The sequence below is a fragment of the Astyanax mexicanus genome, chromosome 3, assembly GCF_023375975.1.
Source record: "Astyanax mexicanus isolate ESR-SI-001 chromosome 3, AstMex3_surface, whole genome shotgun sequence".
NCBI lineage: Eukaryota > Metazoa > Chordata > Actinopteri > Characiformes > Acestrorhamphidae > Astyanax > Astyanax mexicanus.
In genome coordinates, this window is record NC_064410.1 from 2,491,547 (window position 1) to 2,511,992 (window position 20,446).

The 20,446-nt window shown below is 38.1% G+C and overlaps 2 protein-coding genes across 16 annotated transcripts in view; one reads left to right on the top strand and one right to left on the bottom strand.

Moving 5' to 3' along the window:
• The window catches only part of ptk2aa (protein tyrosine kinase 2aa), a 139,526-nt gene that overhangs the window by 88,191 nt on the left and 30,889 nt on the right, over window positions 1-20,446 (top strand). For 7 of the 15 annotated variants that reach the window (XM_049475709.1, XM_049475710.1, XM_049475705.1 and 4 more), the window contains 10 exons: window positions 867-1,007; window positions 1,971-2,048; window positions 2,424-2,531; window positions 3,799-3,916; window positions 4,895-4,925; window positions 5,060-5,124; window positions 8,881-8,970; window positions 13,943-13,960; window positions 16,124-16,180; window positions 19,614-19,637. In XM_049475709.1, the coding sequence (XP_049331666.1) occupies window positions 867-1,007; window positions 1,971-2,048; window positions 2,424-2,531; window positions 3,799-3,916; window positions 4,895-4,925; window positions 5,060-5,124; window positions 8,881-8,970; window positions 13,943-13,960; window positions 16,124-16,180; window positions 19,614-19,637 (730 nt within the window). Of the gene's footprint in view, window positions 1-866; window positions 1,008-1,970; window positions 2,049-2,423; window positions 2,532-3,798; window positions 3,917-4,894; window positions 4,926-5,059; window positions 5,125-8,880; window positions 8,971-13,942; window positions 13,961-16,121; window positions 16,181-19,613; window positions 19,638-20,446 lie in introns of those variants that run through there. The other 8 variants (XM_022668529.2, XM_049475702.1, XM_049475706.1 and 5 more) reach the window with 8 other exon arrangements.
• Window positions 1-20,446, bottom strand: part of rplp1 (ribosomal protein, large, P1) — a 106,728-nt gene that overhangs the window by 50,236 nt on the left and 36,046 nt on the right. The gene's annotated exons all lie outside the window — the stretch shown is intronic.

Below are 20,446 nucleotides of genomic sequence, written 5' to 3' on the forward strand. Positions count from 1 at the left end.
CCACACCTATGATTAATAAAGAGAATTAGTACATGCCTTTTGCTTGCTTTGCACCTCAAAACACCAAAGACACACCCAAAAACATCCCTTTCAGACAGCTTCCTCTTACAGCGTCCACAGTTAATCCTGTTGGATGTGGTTGGTCCTTCTTGGTGGTATGCTGGCTGACATTACCCTGGATACCGTGGCTCTTGATGCATCACAAAGACTTGCTGTCTTGGTCACAGATGCTCCAGCAAGACGTGCACCAACAATTTGTCCTCTTTTGAACTCTGGTATGTCACCCATAATGTTGTGTTCATTGTAATATTTAGAGCAGAACTGTGCTCTTACCCTGATAATTAAACCTTCACACTCTGCTCTTACTGGTGCAATAATGTGCAATTAATGAAGATTGAACACCAGGCTGCTCCAATTTAACCATGAAACCTAAAATCCCACTAATCCTACACTAAAATGATGACAGATGTTTCAGTTTCATTGTCCAACCCCTGTTCATCACTGCAACATATAACAGTGTGATAATGAACATAAATGAAGACTCAGGCACTGAGTTTCCCACTGGTCATTCTGATTACTCAAGCAGATAATCATCATACGACCAATTATGAGCTTAATTAAACTACACTCTGTTCCTCCACTCGGAAAATATTGTGTGTTTTATTAATGTTTGAATAAACAACCAACACACACACACACTCACACACACACACCATCACACATACACACACACATCCACTTTTGCATCTATTTTATCAGAATGATTAACAGTGTAATGAATGATGACCTCAAGCACTAGTTTTAATCAGTGAACTAGAAACTGTAAAAATTGTTTATTTATTTGTATTTTTTTTCTTCTGTTTCAGGCTAAAAACTTACGGAAGCAGATCCAGCAGACGTTTAAACAGTTTGCCAACATGAACGATGAGCAGAGCATCCTGAAGTTCTTCGAGATCCTGGCGCCGGTGTACAGATTCGATAAGGAGTGCTTTAAATGTGCTCTGGGGGTAAGAAGTTATGAATCTGGTTGAGGGGAGAATTTTAATCTTTTAGCGCCCTCTATTGGACAGGAGAAGCAATTAGAAACTGGTTTTATCCTACTTTAATTTTGATCCACAGTATTGTTGCATTTAGGCCTAATATATACTAGTGTTTCTAAAAAGAAAAAGAAAAAAAAGAATATCATTGAAAAGTTCATTTATTTCAGATTTTAATATAGTTCAAAATGTGAAACTCATATATTATCTAGTAGATGTACTACACACAGAGTGATCTATTTTTTTTTTTTTTTTTTTTGGAACGTATATTTATTTGTTTTACATAGTACAATATAATTTAATACAAATACAATTATACATAATCATTTTTCCAGCATTTTGCATTATTCACATCAATTTTACGGCAGTATAAAAAAGAAAAAAGTACAGAAATAACAGAATAATTGAAATAAATGCAATTTAAAAAAAAAATATGTAACTAAATATAAAAAATCCACAATAAAAACCAATATTATATAGGACCATTTTTTTTTCTTTATTTGGACTGTTGACAAGTGTTAAACTGAATGGATACAATATATACATATAATAAATATACATAGTACATATGTCATTTTATATACTGCTAAATTAATTTAAATGATTGTATGTTCAGAATTACTTTTTTTTACTCTTCGGCAAGATTTCTAAGATATCAAATTTTCAGGTTTTGTGCTTTCTAATGGTCTGAATCATATATTTTTTATCTAAAATATATAAGTAAAAAATTTGGCATGTGTGAATCTCTTTTATAAAATCATATTAAATGAAGTTTAATAAGCAAATAAAGTATCAAAAGTAATAAAGCACTTAAAACAAAAACATGATTAAGTGTAATTCTGCTATCTTTAGTGTTGCACACATTTTTCTTTATGAAATAAAGTGTAAAATAACTCATTAAATCTCCTTTAATCTGATTAATTTCTCCTCCAGTCGAGTTGGGTGATCTCAGTAGAGCTGGCTATCGGCCCTGAGGAAGGAATCAGCTACCTGACAGATAAAGGCTCAACGGTGAGTCTCTCACACACACACACACACACACACACGCACAAATATATATATATATACACACACTGATACACTGTCTGGCCAAAAAAAAAAGGTCACACACTCCATAATATTTAACATAAAATTATTACTCTTAATATATTTTTTTTTTATGTGACAATATTTTTTTTTGAACATATTTGGACATTTAATTAATTTTAATGAGTCTTGTCATAATCTATTTACTCTCTAAGTCTAGGAATTTTCTATTTTATGCTGTTAGCTTAGTAACTTAAAATAAAATTTACATTAGTTATTTTTTATTTCTGCATGATTAAAATCCATATGGGATCAGTTTTATTAATTTCTCTCTCTGTGTCTCTATATTTTCTCTTACAGCCGACGCATTTGGCGAACTTCACGCAGGTTCAGAGCATCCAGTACTCCTGTATGGAGGACCGGGAGAGGAAGGGCATGCTGCAGCTGGACGTGGCTGGAGCGGCTGAGGTACAGCGCAGCCTCTTTTATGAAGATGCGGATTTCATTTTCCAGCAGGACTTGGCACACTGCCCACACTGCTAAAAGTACCAATTGGTTTATAATTAGTCTATATTATAATAGTCTAATTTTCTGAGAACCTGATTTTTGGGTGTTCATTGGCTGTAAGGCATAATCAATCAAGCAGTCAGTCTATCAATCAATCAATAAATCAATGAATCACCTTTATTTTGACTCGAAAGTACATCATGGCATTGACATGACAAAGAAAATAATAACTACATTTAATCGTTTTAAAATAACTGTGAATAAAATATAAAAATAAATGAAATTAAGAATAAAAATAAATAAAAAATTAAGAAAATTGAAAAAATTAAGATCAAAAGAAGATAAGATTAACACAACAAAAAAATAGTTACAATTAAGCTTAAACTAACTTTTACATAGTACATTAAAAATAAAAAAATAATAAGAATAATAATAATAAGAAGAGGAAAAATAACTTATCGAAATAAGCTAAAAAGCAATAATACAAAACTATTAAAAGATAAAAAATAGAATAATGAAAGAATTAAAAAGGAACTTAAAAATAAAAGTAAAGAACTAAGAGAAAAACTAAAATAAGAAATACAAGTTAAGCATAAATAAGATGAGGTAACACAGGTACAAGATGGTTAGATATTAAAAGTTTAAAATATCTGAGTGACACCAGTTGAAAAAAAAAAAAAAAACTTAAACAATGAGTTTCTTTAATTTTACCAAATTGAAAACCTCTGGAATATAATCAAGAGGAAGACGGATGATCACAAACCATCAAACCACCAAACTGAACTGCTTGAATTTTTGCACCAGGAGTAAAGCAGCATAAAGTTATCCAAAAGCAGTGTGTAAGACTGGTGGAGGAGGAGAACATGATGCCAAGATGCATGAAAAAACCTGTGACTAAAAATTGATTTCTGAACTCTTATCTCAGCCATTTCTCATTTTCTGAGAATAAAACAACAATGTTCATTTTGCTTAAACATAAACCTATAAATATCAAAGTTAGAGAAACTGATTCAGAAAGAATCAGAGAATAGGGGAGTGTCTGCAGTGGTGGAGGAGAAGGGGTGTGTCCTGCTGCTGGTCAGTGCAGCTGCATGCTAGCAGTAGTAGTTGTAGTTTAATTTAGATGTGCAGCAGTAGCTCTCTCACACTGACGCTGGTCAGTTAGTCTGAGCTGAGCTGATAATGACTCTTTGTACGACCGTCTCTGTCTTTTTCTACGCTCCTCCAGCCTCTGACCGTCACCACGCCATCCTTCTCCACCGCTGAAAACATGGCCGACCTGATCGACGGATACTGTCGGCTGGTGAACGGCGGGGTTCAGTCTTTCATCGTCAGGCCGCAGAAAGGTGCGTACGTGTTTCTTGTTCACTACAGTGCTCAGCCCCTTCTGGCTGGAGCTCAGACTCACAGTGAATAGAGTTCATTGTCTGTTGTGTCTTTTGCAGAGCGAGGACGCCTGGACGCTCTGGTACTTAATGCACAGACAAAAACAGCACAGAAATAAATAGAAAAAGTCGCATTGCTCCACTGTAATGTGATTTCAACTCAAGTCAAGTAGTTTTTATTGTCAATACTGCATATTTACTGCAAAATTACAGCAAGTACAGAAAATATGATATTACATTTATATAATATAAAAGAATGGGAGACACTACAGGGGTTGGACAGTGAAACTGAAACACCTTTTAGTGTCATTACATTGTGGGATTTTAGGTTTCATGGCTAAATTGGAGCAGCCTGGTGGCTTCAATCTTCATTAATTGCACATTATTGCACCAGTAAGAGCGTGAAGAGTGTGAAGGTTCAATTAGCAGGGTAAGAGCACAGTTTTACTAATAGTATTGCAATGCACACTATAACATTACATTTGAAAGAGTTTAAAACAGGACAAATTGTTGGTGCACGTCTTGCTGGAGCATCTGTGACCAAGACAGCAAGTCTTTTTTTGTGATGCATCAAGAGCCACGGTATCCAGGGTAATGTCAGCCAGCATACCACCAAGAAGGACCAACCACATCCAACAGGATTAACTGTGGATGCTGTAAGAGGAAGCTGTCTGAAAGGGATGTTCGGGTGCTAACCCGGATTGTATCCAATAAAAAACATAAAACCACAGCTGATCAAATCACGCAGAATTCAATGTGCTCCTCAACTCTCCTGTTTCCACCAGAACTGTCCGTCACCACAATCAATTACTGTGCTCTAAAACCAGGTGTTTCAGTTTCATTGTCAGAAAAAGAATGTTACAAAAATAAAGATTTTGCTCCTGCCCTTAAGTTTAAATTTATTTTCTCTTTTCTTTCTTTTCTTTTTTTGACCAACAGAGGGAGAGAGAGCGCTTCCATCAATCCCGAAGTAAGTGTAAACTGTTGTGATAATCTTGAAGCCTAAAACTAATTGGTGTGACAAGCATTTAAACAGTGTTTATTTAACTCTAATCAAGTTTTAAGTTCTAATTGCTGCTAATGAAGTCAATATGCATTTTACAGACTTGGTAACAGTGAGAAGCGGTTAGAGGCTGTCCGGACAGGAGTGCGTGCCATATCTGTATCAGGTAAGACGTACTATTTACTACATTTCACACAGAAAAGGGGATAAAATAGCAAATATATTGAATAAACAGAACAGGTTCATTCTCGCTGCATTCTGAAATGTGCTTAAGGTTGAAATTGCCCATTTTTCCCTCCCATGATGCACATGCAGAATGTGGGCTGTTCTTGATGCTCATTAAAACTTTCAGGGAGGTGAAATCCACTTCTGGAAGGAAAGGTCATCATGGTGGGAGGTGGGGCGAGAGTGTGCAAAGGATGCAAAGAAAAAAAATACACTGAAATGTAGAGTTAAATACTACCAGAATAAAAAAAAAAAAAAAAAACTAAAATAGATTATTTTTTTTGGGCTACGTTCACATTACCAGGCTGATTTTTTGCTCAATATGACTCAGATCTGATTTTTTATTCAAATCCGTTTTTTTTCCAAATCAGATTTGAGTTACTTTCATATGTGCACGAACATGCGCCATGAATGTGAACGGTTAAATTCATGCGGAATTCATGCGTCTTTTTGCTTTTACGCATTAGCATTAGCATTAGCATTATTTGCATTAGCATTCTCTCTCGTGCATCTCTCACTGCATCTCTTGGTGCAGCTGTTCAGCTATAGCTGCAAACAAAAACAGCAAAAGCAAACCACCTGGCTTTTTTTTACCTCCTCAACCTGAGTATTAACTTCAGACCAGCTGTTTCCTGTTTCTCCACTCCAGCAAAAGATGCTCCACATATGAGCTGCTAACTCATCCATTTCCCTTTGTAAAGCTACGAGTCTCTCCTCTCTCTAATATGAGGTTTGTATTTTTTTGTTGGTGAAGAAAGAGACGTTTATAGGTTTATACAGGTATCAGTGTGCAGCATGTGAGACGGAGTTTCAGGGACAGAATCGTTCACATTACACACAGATACAGATCGTCAAGATGGTTAAATCAGATCTGAGCAAAAAATCGGATTCGAGCAACATGGCTTGTAATGTGAACGTAGCCTAAGTGACATTACTTTTTTGTGCTTTCCTTGACAATTTAATCAAATAAAACTGCATTTTTACTCAGTAAAAATAAATTCTAATCAATATGACTGAAGAAACTACACAAAATTCTGCAAATAAAACCTGATAAACGTCCTCAGAATAAAGAATAAGGACTGATGGCGGGATAAAGGGATAAACATGCAGTAGAAAGACAGAGAAACAGATAGCAGGTGTCTTTCAGGCTGCAGCTGGAATGGTATGTGTTGTGCCAGAAGTGCATAGCTGAGCCATCTTGAGCTTCTAGAGAAGAAGCAGGACAGGCCAGGATCTCTGCTGTACTGTCAACAGGAAACCAGCTTCAGCTGCAGAGAGCAGGACACTGGAGCAAAGACGTCCTGACACTTCTGATGCTCTATTGTACAGATTAGTAGCTGTGTTTCTCTCCTTTCTTCACTTTTCACTCTTTTCTCTTTACAGTTCTGTTGGTTTACTTTCATACAGTACAGTCAAACGTTCAGGGCACACAGGGGACTTAATAAAAAGAACCTGAGAAATAAATATACAATCATAAAATTAAATATGTTAAGTTATTTACAGTAGTTTTTAAGAGGAACTTTCATTCTACACACTGGTTCAGATTGGTACCATGATACATCCATATAGCGATATATTAAGTACCACTGAATTGTGATATCATATTGTGAGATGCTAATTGATTTACGTTTATTACTCTGTAAGTAGAATAGAGTATAGATACTAGGGGTTTAATAAAATACTTGTGTAGAAGTTGAAGAAGTCTCAACTCAAGCTTTTTACTCTTTAAGTAAAAGTGTTTAAAAACTGGTTGAAGTATAAAAGTAAAAGCATTAAAGAAAAAAGCTTAGGCCACACCCTCAGAGTCCTATAGTGCACTAAAGAAAAAACATTTTTCCTAAAAGCACCGAGACTGGAGCAGTATTAGCATTAGCCACTAACCGAACCGCTAACTAATATTGCCCTGGCTTACCGAAACAATCAGTTTATATGTTGATTAATATAATTTGGGATTTTGCTCTAGGCTGTTCTCTGGTGTTTCAGCTGCATATATGCTGATTGTAAATGAATGTATTTTAGTAGAATGTTTAGTAGAATATATTAAAGAAGTTTAGTTGATCTGGAGTTTGTCTGGAGTTTGTCTCTTGAGTCTCTGCACGGATCATCTTCATACTAGACTACATGCGTCTGCTATGTTCTTGCTGAAGTGGGGGGGTGTGACGGATTACAGTATAAACCAATAGGGAGTCGGAATGGTATATGTTTATACTTCTCTACATCCAATCACAATCAGATTCACTCTATCTGGATGGAGAGATTTATCTGGATAGGGGTTTTTATTGAACGATGGAGAAGCCAGAATTAAAACGAGCTGAAATTAAATAGGAGTATCGTTTTTCGCACAAATACCATGAAATATCGTGATTAATTATTTTAGGGCCATATCGCCCACCCCTATTGACTAGTATTCTATCTGACAGATGGGTGGAAAAGAGGGAGGAGAGAGGAGGAAAAACAGAATAAGAGAAAGAAAAGAGAGAGAGAGAGAGAGGCTGGTGGATGTTTGTAGCCGGAGGGCAGCAGTGGTACAGAGTGGTGATTGACTGGCTGGTTGTGCAGAGCTGTGGTGACACTGGGTCACAGTTTGATAGTGAAAGAGCTGCTTGTGTGAAGGGCCAGCGATGAGTCAGTGTGTGTGTGTGTGTGTGTGTGTGTGTCCTTGTTCTCCACAGATGTGTTCCTGCACACTCATATGGAGTCAGGAAGCATCAGATTAGCAGGAAGGTCTAGAGTTCAGTTCTGATAGCTGCTGAACAATTAGAGATTGTACAGTATCGTTTTAGTATTTTTCACACTATAAAGTGTGCTTAAAATCCTTTAATTTTCCCAAAAATCATCAGAGCTTCTTATAATCCGGTTCTCCTTATGTATAAATTCTATCAGTCAGGTAATAAGGAGCAGTTAAGCCATTCTAAACACTGAAGTACAGAGTTATACAGGAGTTTCAGTAAAGTTTCTCCAGCACCGAGACTGGAGCAGCATTAGCATTAGCATTAGCCACTATCCACCATGCTAAGTGCTAACTCTTTAGCTGTTTAAAGGTGAGTATATTGGACTGTAGTCTGTGTGTTTACCGTGTTAAAACAAGCTATGTGGGATGAACCGCTAGCTAATTTCCAACATCCTGGGTTACCGGGCAATGCTAGCAGTTAGCTGCTAATGCTAATGCTTCAGCTTTAGTGAAAATATGAATATCTAAGCTTACTGTAAATAAACAGAAGTGCTTTATTCACCCAAATGAACAGGAGTTTTCAGAAGAGAAATCTGTGTAGATTAACATCCAGCCCTCGTTTGACTGTAATTTTAAGAATTACAGTTTTGTTTACTTGGATTAACTTTACCTGCTGAATTTAGAAGAAAAACATGGCGACACCCCTGTTCCTACTACTAGTAACTAGTTATTGGTGTCTCATAAATTGCACCTTATAGTAAGAAAAATTGGGTATTTCATAATCTATATGTGTGGTTCGAAAATATTTTTGGTACTTAAACTCAAGTCTATATCGATTTTGTTGGGTCTTTTTTCCAGGTGTTTGAGGTGTTGTTCTTCCATTTTCGTAGATGTTCTACATCTTCATGTGGTCGCCATTCTTGTTTTACGTATTCATTGATCTCTTTCCTGTACCCCTGCCTTCTCTTCCTCCCTCACTTTATCCTCTTCCCCCACACTCTCTCTCTCTCTCTCTTTACTATGAAGACTCTGTGACTCCGACGCCACCCAAATCTGCTAAAGCCCGCCGCTTCCTCCTGCCTTTTGTCTTCTGTTCCCATGATTCACCACCTAAGGGTACTTGTGGCTGGTGTGTGTGTGTGTGTGTGTGTGTGTGTGTGTTCTTCAGACTAACAGCTAACCCTTTTCTCTGCAGTTTGAATTCACCTGCTAACCTTTTGTCTTCTTCTTCACTTCCCAACTTCCTTTAACGTCCTTTAACATCTTTCTTCATCTTAAAACCAGCACTAATGGCTTTACCTGCCATTCTGATGTATACTGTTTTTTTGTACTATAAAGTGCACTTAAAATCCTTACATTTTCTGTAAAATCGACAGTGCACCTTATAATCCATCTAATATATGAATTCTGGTTGTGGTTACTAACCTCGAGCTGATTTTATTAGAAATTATGGCGCACAATATGCAACACTAGTAAGAAACAGGGGTGTCGCCATTTTTTTCCTTCTTATTCAGCAGTTCTCACCGCTGACTGGTGGTGGTGGGGAGTAACTAAAGTAAAGCTAAGTTAAGTAAACAAAACTGTAATTCTAAAAAAAAAAAAAAAATGCTTCTCCTGTTTATTTGCGTGAGTATAGGGTTTCTGTTTATTTAGAACTTATATTTCCAGATTTACACTTGGCTGGGTGCAGCAGCATTAGCATTATCAGCTAACCCCTAACCGCTAACTGCTAACTGCGGTTACAGCTTGTAAACACCAACCGACAGCACTAGACTGAAGAAGCCTGAGTGTTCCGGTAAACCAGGGAAATATTAGTTAGCGGTTCGGTTAGCGGCTAATGCTAATACTGCTCCAGTCTCGGTGCTGGAGAACTAAACTAAAACTCTGTACTTCAGTGGAGTGGCTTTACTGCTCCTGGTAGAGTTTATACATAAGAAACACTGGATTATATGATGCGCTGTGGATTTTTAGGAAAATACAAGGATTTTTTGTGCGCCTTATAGTGCAAAAAATACGGTAATAAATTATGCCGAGCTTGACGAACTTCTTTAAAGACATCAGCAGTTCCTCGGCTGAGGACGAGCTGTTCGCTGGCTCAGATCTCCATTCAGACTGTTTATATGATGGGTTTGGAATGGAGATGTAAATTGTTTATAAAGCTTTTGGAAGCTTTTTTTTTTTTAAAGCACTTTTAAAATACCTTTTTCCATCCTTGGAAAGAACAGCCGTCCTCTTTTTCTGACTCCCAGGCTGCTGCCGCTACTGCGTTTGTGCTGCTGCTAAAGTGGATTGGGCCTGGAGAAAGTTTGGCAGTGCTGCAGAGATTGAGTTAACCTCATTTGCCCTAGAGTAACCCCAGCCTGCTGATTGCAGTGGCTGCTGCCGCTGCTGCTGCTGCCGCTGCCGCTGCTGCTGCCACAAATCAGCTGGAGAGGCTTCTGCAAGGTGGCTGGAGCCAGACGGCTGGAGGTCTAGAGGCCACGTCAACACTTCACTTAAAGAGCCTCACGCTAACCAACTCGGTTCTGATGTAACTGCTTTAGTTTTTAGTGCAAAAGCAGCATTTTTTTGATGTTCTTGGTCCATTAAAGCTTAACTGCACTTCCAAAAATAAAGGTGCTACAACAAAGGGTTCTTTGGGCGATGAATTTTTTTGGATTATACATCATACCTCATGTGGCTTTGCATTGTCCTGTTAAAGAATGGCAGCGCATGTTGCTCAAAGATCATGAAGTTTACATTTGACACATTTTGACTCAATTTTGAGACAAAAATATTAAAAATTGGCATAAAATGTTAAAAAAAAAAGTCGCATGTATATTTTCACATTATACAAATGCTTATTTTGCCTTGATTGTTTCTTGAGATACTTCCTAATCCTTGAAATGTCTACTTTAAGATTCTGACTGATACCATTTTTAACCCGTTAATACATATATATATATATAATATATAAAAATAAAGCTATAGCCTTTTAATTGAACAACCTACTGAGACAAATGAGACACTTTTCTCCACAACTCTTACAATAGAATTCAATATTTTTTTTTTTTTTTTTTTTTTTTTTTAGTTTTTGACACATTTTGACTCAACTCTGGGACAAAAACACAAAATAAATAGGCAGAACATTTTAATGCTGCATGTATATTTCCACAAAATACAAATTCTTATTTTGTCTCAATTGTTTTTAGGGCCAAAATATATTTTTTATGTTTTTACATTATACTAAAATCCTGTGCACTGGACATAAAAAACATCCTGAGATTTTTTTAAGATCTTAATCCTTGAAGTGTCTACTTTAAGATTCTGACTGGTACCAGGACGAAAAATGACCTGTGGTGCTTATTTTTAACCCTTTACTACACCTATATATAACAATATATAAAAATAACGCTATAGCCTTTTAATTGAACAACCTACTGAGACAAATGAGTTCAATGAATTTAATAGAATGGTTATTTTTTTAAGTTTTTGACTCATTTTGACTCAATTCTGGGACAAAAACACAAAATAAACAAGCATCATTTAAATGCTGCATGTATATTTCCACATTATACAAATTCTTATTTTGTCTCGATAGTTTTAGGGCAAAATATATATTTCTTTTAAACGTTGCACGTAAGTTTTAACAAACTACAAAACACACTGTATTTAAAATACAGTAAATCCCTGTATAGTATGTATTTCTCCTGAGATTCCACCCTTTAGATCACAGTTTCTCTGCTGTTTGAACGTCTCTAAACATAAACAGTGTTAAATTTGCTTGACAGTAATCAGGTTTGGTCTCTGAAGAGTGTTTACATGCCCACACTCTTTTACTACTGCCAGGCTTTAAAAACTCCATTAGAGTCCTCTCTCTCTCTCTCTCTCTCTCTCTCTCTCTCTCACTCAGCACTGCTGCACTGCTCCAGGAAAGTGTAAAAAAATGGGCTAACTTGGAATATCACATCTTGGATTATTGAAGCTTAAGGATTTGCTTGGTTAACACATGGCAGGTGTGTGAACTGAGAGAGGAACAGTGCTGGCAGAGGCAGCAGGACTGTCTCCAGGTCCAAATTCAATCAACCCTCATGCATTCCTCCAGCAGCCGCTTGAGCCGGATCCACCCTGAGCTGCTTAACGACCTGCAGAAATCTCCATGTGCTAAAAAATCTCCAGTTTATTTCAGTTCCTGCTGCCGGTCGTGGAGTTCTGATTCTGAAAGCTGCACAGTGTGTTTATTGTATGTTAGTCCTGATAATAGTGACAATCCTGTATTGAAGAAGAACATCTGACCAATCACTGGCCTTATTCACACTTGTTACACCAGGTGTTACACCAGGTGTTACAACAGGTGCTTGTTACATATTTACCCAATTTTGGTCCAATCAACAAAGGCTCTGCCACAATGATCTGAGGATTGAGAAAGGGAGAGAGAGAGAGAGAGAGAGAGAGAGAGAGAGAGCTACATAGCAAGTATAAGAGAGAGACAGCTGTGTAGAGACAAAGAGAGAGACAGACAGCATACAGGGAGATAGAGATAGACAGGGACAGTTACATAGAGCAAGAATGAGAGAAAGACAGCTGCTTAGAGACAAAGAGAGAGAGAGAGAGAGAGACAGCATACAGGGATATAAAAGAGAGAGAGAGGGAGAGATAGAGCTACGTAGATCAAGAACGAGAGAAAGACAGCTGTGTAGAGACAAAGAGAGAGAGAGACAGCATACATGGATATAAAAGAGAGAGAGAGGGAGAGATAGAGCTACATAGATCAAGAATGAGAGAAAGACAGCTGTGTAGAGACAAAGAGAGAGACAGACAGCATACAGGGAGATAGAGAGAGAGGGAGACAGGGACAGTTACATAGAGCAAGAATGAGAGAAAGACAGCTGTGTAGAGACAAAGAGAGAGAGACAGACTGCAGGGAGATAAAAAAGAGAGAGAGCTACTTAGAGCAAGAATGAGAGAAAGACAGCTGTGTAGAGACAAAGAGAGAGACAGATAGCATCAAGAGAACAAAACTATGCATTTGTGTGTGATTGATATGAGTTAATATTGAACAAAAACTTAACCCCCTATTTATGTGTGATTTATGACTTAAAGGAAGCTTGAATGTTTGGAGACCAGACCCTCTCTCTGTGTTGAAATGCATAACTAAAAATATACAATATTTAACAGCCAAGAGCAATAATGCCGGACCACCTCTAACCTTAAACCTGAAGGATTTACTAATGAGTTATTTATTAATAAATCATAAGATTAATGGCAGTTGCTGCATGTGCCACTATACTCTATGTACCGGGTGTTCTGTGTGTACTGTGTTAACAGTTCTCTTCTGACCCAGCTATAAAATATACTTCTTTTATTTGAGCTAAACTGCTGATAAGGTGCAGTTTAATCTGATATATTAGACAGCTAAGAACAAATGCGGTCTCTGCTGCTCCATGCTGTTTACACACTGAGCATGGTATGTGCAGTGTTCACTGCAGCTCTGCTGCATTAACCATAAAAAAAACAGATATAGTCACTATATTTACTTTAAATTGCGAGATTAATGGCAGTTTTAGCATATGTCACTATACTCACTATACTGGGTGTTCTGTGGACTGTGTGGTTCTATCAACTGTGAGAACGTTTCTCTCTTTTAATCTCGGTCCGGTCCCAAATGAACGTGATCTGGTCTCAATCCGACCCAGATATCAAATATACTTCTTTTATTTGAGCTAAACTGCTGATAAGGCACAGTTTAATTTGATATATTAGCCAGATAATACAAATGCGGTCTCTGCTGCTCCATGCTGTTTACACACTAAGAGCGCAGTCTGTGCATCGTTCACTGCTCACAACTGCACTACTCCTTTATTTTACTACATGTACATCTGTGCTGCACATCCCATTGAAAACACTGCACATATGTACGCGCTATATTTATTTTAAAGGGCAAGGTTCATGGCAGTTGCAGTATATGTCACTATATTCACTATACCGAGTGTTCTGTGTGTACTGTGTGGTTCTATCAACTGTGTTAACGGTTCTCTCTTTTCCTCTCTCTCTCTCTCTCTCTCTCTCTCTCTCTTCCTCTCTTTGCATGCTCTCCTCGGACCTGCAGAAGATGTTAGTGGGGATGGTAAAGTGTGGCTTTAATCTGTTCTCACCTGTTTGCACACTGTTGTCTGTCACTAACACACACGGGGGCTGTGAGTTCAGACCCTGCTGATGGGGGGGGTGGGGGGGTGGGGGGGGGGTTTGTGTGTGTTTTGTGAGTTAAAGGAGAACTCCGGTGTGAAATGGACTTTATTAAAACGTGATAAAAAGTTCTCATCTTTGTTAAATAGCTCTCCTCCACTCTCCTGCAGCTTTCTGAGATCCATTATTTTGTACCTTTTTGCCCAAACAGGCTTTTAGAATGGGTGATATGGGGCATATTTTGTTTCGCCTGCAGAAAAATCACTTTTTCCATCGTTATTCAGCTCAAAGTAGCTCCACACTCTATTGGTAGAATCCAGAGAGAATCCAGAGACATTTAACACGAGACATTTAGAACTTTAAAACCGCACAAGAAAAAATTGATAAAAAAACACAGTTTACATCCCATAGAGTAGGTACTGGAAATCTCCAGTCATGATAAGTCTACCGTTGAGCACGAACGAATAGTAAAACTTTTTAATGCTAATGTTAATGCCTTAAAACTAAAAGGACCACATATGAAAGTGACTCAAATCTGATTTAAAAAAGAATAAATAAAAAATCTCATTTGGCACGTTCACACAGCCATGAAAAAAATCAGATCTGAGACACATAGAGCAAAAAAATCTGATTTGAATCACTTCAAATTGGTAATTTGAACATGGTCTATGGAGCTTTCTCTTTCTCGCTATCTCTGCCTCTCTCTCTTTTTTCCTCTTTGTATGCTGTCTGTCTCTCTCTTTGTCTCTATACAGCTGTCTTTCTCTCATTCTTGCTCTATGTAGCTGTCACTGTCTCTCTCTGTCTCTCTCACACTCTCACTCTCTTTTTCTCTCCCTGTACGCTGTCTGTCTCTCTCTCTCTCTCTCTCTCTCTCTCTCTCTCTCTCTCTCTCTCTCTGTGTCTCTATACAGCTGTCTTTCTCTCATTCTTGCTCTATGTAGCTGTCTCTCTGTAACTCTCTCTCTCTGTCTCGCTATCTCTCTCACACTCTCACTCTCTTTTTCTCTCCCTGTAAGCTGTCTGTCTCTCTCTCCCGTCTCTCTCTTTGTCTCTATACAGCTGTCTTTCTCTCATTCTTGCTCTATGTAGCTGTCTCTCTCTAACTCTCTCTCTCTATCTCTCTCACACTCTCACTCTCTTTTTCTCTCCCTGTACGCTGTCTGTCTGTCTCTCTCTCTCTCTCTCTCTCTCTCTGTGTCTCTATACAGCTGTCTTTCTCTCATTCTTGCTCTATGTAGCTGTCTCTCTCTAACTCTCTCTCTATCTCTCTCACACTCTCACTCTCTTTTTCTCTCCCTGTACGCTGTCTGTCTGTCTCTCTCTCTCTCTCTCTCTCTCTCTCTGTGTCTCTATACAGCTGTCTTTCTCTCATTCTTGCTCTATGTAGCTGTCTCTCTCTAACTCTCTCTCTCTCTCTCTATCTCTCTCACACTCTCACTCTCTTTTTCTCTCCCTATACGCTGTCTGTCTCTCTCTCTCTCTCTCTCTCTCTCTCTCTGTGTCTCTATACAGCTGTCTTTTTCTCATTCTTGCTCTGTCACTTTCTCTCTCTCTCTCTTTCTCTCTCTCTCTCTCTCTCTCTCTCTACATGCATTCCTCTTTAAAGAGAGGCAGGCTTGGCCTCCCTTCTTCTGAGAAAAAAAAAACAAAAACTTAGTGACCGCTCTTTGCAGGAGTGAGTGAGGGAGAGAGAGAAAGAGAGAGAGAGAAAGAGGAAGAGAGGAGTCACTTCCTTCCTTTTCTCCTCCTTCACTCTGCTCTCTGATTGGCTGATTGTGCAGACAGATACACACCAAGCTGGAGTGTGTGAGGAGAGGAGAGGAGAGTGGAGGAGTGTGTGGAGAGGGTGGAAGAGAGAGAGAGAGAGAAACTAGCTAGTTAGTGTCTGTGTGTGTGTTTAGCGTTTAGTGTTGTAGTGTTGTAGCTGCGTGTCCACGTGTCCAGGCGCGTGGGAGTTTTCCAGACTGACTCACACGTTTATTTTAGTGTATTTTTTTTGGGTGAAGTCTCTGCAGTGAAGGAGCACATGGGCTGTTACTGGGTTTTTGCGCTGGACGTAGCTCGTAGCTCGTTCTGACCCCTGACTGTTATCTCCCCACAGAAACGGACGACTATGCAGAGATCATAGATGAGGAGGATACCTACACCATGCCCTCCAGTGAGTACCTCACGTTTTACCTTCAGTCTATCCATGATGAAAGTGTGTGTGAGTGTATTTGTGTGTGTTTCTTGCTGTCAGCTGGCCAGACTCTCCTGGGACCCAGATGTTTCTCTCTCGCTCCAAATCTCTAGTGAACGTGGCTCTACCAGTCCAATCCCAACCCTTTTTCTTTCCTTTTTTCTTTTTTCCTTTCGTTCTCAGCCCGGCTTGTTTGGTTTGTGCATGCGGTGCCCAGAGAACATTAAAATATCCGACTCTCAAATACCGAAGTCCTTGCTCAGCGTTCACACGCTCAGGAATCTGGTAGTAAATGAAAATCACACACTTGTTTATGCTAGAATGACTTAAAGCAGCAAATCTCAACTGGTGGTTTGGGACCTGAAAGTAAAAAATAATAAATACATTTAACCCTCCTGTTCTGTTCTAGGTCAGATTGACCCCATTTTAATTCAAGTTTGAAAAGCTAGGAAAAACAGTTAAAATTCTCATTTCATCGTTTTCGTCAAGTGCTCCGGTGATCTGGTATAACACTGCTTTAGTCCAGAGGAAGAGTGAGAGGTAAAAATTATAGGATTTCAGCTCTTGCTCATGAATATTCATACACTGCGAGGCAACAAGACGGACAACAGTTAGAAACGTTTTAATAATAAACACATTTTTACATTAATGTCATTACATTAATCTTTTCAATGTCATATGTTACTCTACAACATGTGTAATAAAGCCCTGCTTAGTGCAGTTCTTAGTCTTAGAGTCTCTGTAAAACACCAAATCCACCGGAGATCCTATTTAAACCTATAGATTCCTACACACAGAGGTGGGTAATCCAGCTCCAGAAAGTAAAAATTCACCAAAACAATAATAAATCATGTTATTAGTAGTAGAAGCAGTGATATGGCTATAAATGCAGGTATTTTGACTTATAGCTGTCAGGCAAGCCAGGCAGATCAGAGACAAACGCAGACGTGGTACTGTACAAGATTTATTTACAACAACTATATACAATGAGCTAAACCAAACAGTATATCGACAAGCTAAGCACATACCAAACAGTCCAGGGTCGAATCCAGGCAGCAACAGTATCAGAGGTGAGACAAAAGAGAAGTATAAAGTCCAGGGCAGAGTTCAGAAACCAGTAACAGCAATATCATAGGCAAATCCAAAAAGGGGTAGTCAAAAAACGAGAGCAAGGTCAAAAAACACAGGAGATCAGGAATAAACACAGAGTAACGCTTTGTATGCACGAAAAGGCAATACGCGGAAGAGAACAAAGGGCAGCGGCATGTGTGCCGTGACGTCATCGCGTTTGTAGTCCATAAGGTTCTGGGGATTGTAGTCTTTTAGCGCCGGAGCGCTCCCAGGCTCCGTGGAGGAGGCAGAGGACATAAACAGAGACTTGGCAGACGTGACAATAGCTGACTATAGTTATAACCAAAAATTTGATTTAAACTGAATTTTAGCTTTTATTTTCGTGAATGTGTTTGAGTCAGTTGGCTGTTGGTAGAGGGATTTATTTTTACGTTTTTGATTATTGTAATATCTTCATTTTTAAGTTTTATAAAGTTATGCAATTTTGTTTTTTTAAGATCAATGAATATTTTTATGTTAAAATAGTTGCATGTATTCTTTTATTAATCATTATATAATTGAATCTAGGGATGCACAGTGATATCAGAATTGGAAAGGCCGTATTTCCCCGTTTTAGTTATTGGGTTATATTTTATCTTTGTGTTAAATACACTGCCTGGACCCAAAAAAAAAGTCTCCATCTGGATGTAAGTAAGTAAATGATGTGTTGGTTGGTTGGTTGATGCTGCAGTTGGTCTGCAGGTTTAGGTTCAGCAACAGTATGTGCTGAAAGAATGAGGTCAGCTGACTCTACCTGAATATCCTGAATATAGACCAGGTTATTCCATCAATGGATCAATCGATTTTTCTTTATATTCCAAGATGAACAATGTCAGGATTGATGGTGCTGGAATTGTGAAAGAGTTCAGGGTTCAGGGAGCATGAGATTTTCATCATTTTCACACATGGATTGAGAGAAAGTTCACCACAGTGTCCAGATCTTAACCTCGTTGAGAATCTTTGGGATGTGCTGGATGGAGAAGAGCTGCTTTGTGCAGTGGTCAGACTCTACCATCATCAATGCTGCTGTAAGATCTTGGTGAAAAATGTATGAATAAAAACACTGGATTGAAATAAATAAATCTTGTGACGTTGCAGAAGCTTATTAAAACAATTCCACAGTGAATGCGTAAAGCCGCAATCAAAGCTAAAGGCGATTTAACCAAATATTAGAGTGTGTGACTTTTTTTTTTTGGACAGTCAGTGTATCTGAAACAGTGTAAAATACTGGTTGTGTATCTCAGTGCTGGGTAACAGGAAGTTGGAGTGAGCAGTTGGGTGTTAGAGGGGAAAATGTGTGTCTGAAGAGACACAAAGACACTGTGCAGAGAATAGAGCTGCAGGCGCATCACAGGACACAGCGTGCAGCCCTGCTGACTGACCGTGTGTGTGTGTGTGTGTGTGTGTGTGTGTGTGTGTGTGTGTTTTGGAGGGGGAGTTAGATTTTTTTTTAGTTGAATATGTTTGTTAAAAGTAACAGTCATTCTAACAGTTAAGGAATTTGTGGCTCTAGTGGTCACACACACACACACACACACACACACACACACACACACACACACACACTCCAAAACTGTTTAGGTTTTAAGACTCTGAGCGCTTTTCCACAAAAATAACTCTGCTTCTTGAACCAGTTTCTTTCAGTATTATAAGAACCACTTAAAGAAAAATAAGAGACCACTTAAAAACTGAAAACCTCTGAAATATAATAAAGAGAATGATGGATGATTTAAAAGCCATCAAATCAGCAAATTGAACTTCTTGAATTCAGCTTTTGCACCAGGAGTGAGTAGCATAAAGTTATCCAAAAGTAGTGTGAAAAACTGGTGGAGGAAAATCAGAAAAAAAAACAAGATGCATGAAAACTGTGATTAAAAACAATCAGGGTTATTCCATGGAATATTGATTTCTGAACTCTTAAAACTACTTTATTTATATGAACTTGTTTTCTTTGCATTATTTGAGGTCTTGAAAGCTCTGCATCTTTTTTTTTGTTATTTCAGAAATGTATAGAATAAAACAACAATGTTCATTTTACTCAAACATAATAAACCTATAAATAGGAAAATCAGAGAAACTGATTCAGAAACTGGAGTGCTCTCTTCATTTTTCTTCCGTAGCCAATGTGGAGCGAGGGCTACTTTCAGCTTCAGCTCCATCAGTTAACTGGGTCTCCTGAGTGCCCCCCCCCCCCCCCCCCGTCCTCCTCTTTTTATTCTGTCTCCTTCATGCTGTCTGTGTCTAATTCTGATCGGTTCTAAAATCCAGCTCTCTCGCTTTTCTCCCTCATATAATCACCCAGCCGAGTGCTATGGATTAGACCAAGGTAACCTTTCTTCTCACCTTTTCTACTGTCTCTATTTTCTTTCTTTCTGTGTGTTACTCTGTGTTTTCTATCGCTTTTTCTTTCTCTCTCTTTTTGTTCTTGTGGTTGTGCTGCTTGCCTGTGGTGTGTTATGGCTGATCTAGGTTCATATATTTATATATAAGCGATAGCCTGAATGAAATTAAGTGTGTGATGTAAGTGTTTGATTGATGCTGGTCATTTAGCATTAAGCATTTAGTATTTAGCTTAATGCTAAAAACCTGCACTGAAACCAATACTGTTAAATGGTCCCCCAGCATGCTCTTGGGTCTTGTGTATGTTTTTGCTGTTGCTGCTCAAGCAAAAACCTTGTATCTCCAATTTTTTTTTTTTTTTTTTGCCGAATAGTTTGACATTGTTTTAACCAGATTTGATTTTTTTGTTGTTGTTGTTTTTTTCTATTTTTTATAAAGTTCAGAACTTGTAAATGTAATGGAAAAGTAACAACTTGAAACGTTAAAAAACAATAAAGGTAATAAATGTTCTTATGGAAAAAACAGTTTGCATATGCTTTAATTTATCGTAATATAATTGAATCTAGGGATTTACAGTGATATCAGAATTGGAAAGATATAAAATGATCTTTTCAGCCTCTAAATGCCTCTAAGATCTGGTCCAATAATCAGAAAGAAATATCAAATGGGGAATTTTATGACAAAGGATGAGATGATTGATTATTCAGCATCCTGACCTCACTAACACTCATATCGCTGAATTATTTAATGAAATATCTGATCCTCACATCAAAATCTGCTCCAAAAGTCTAGTAG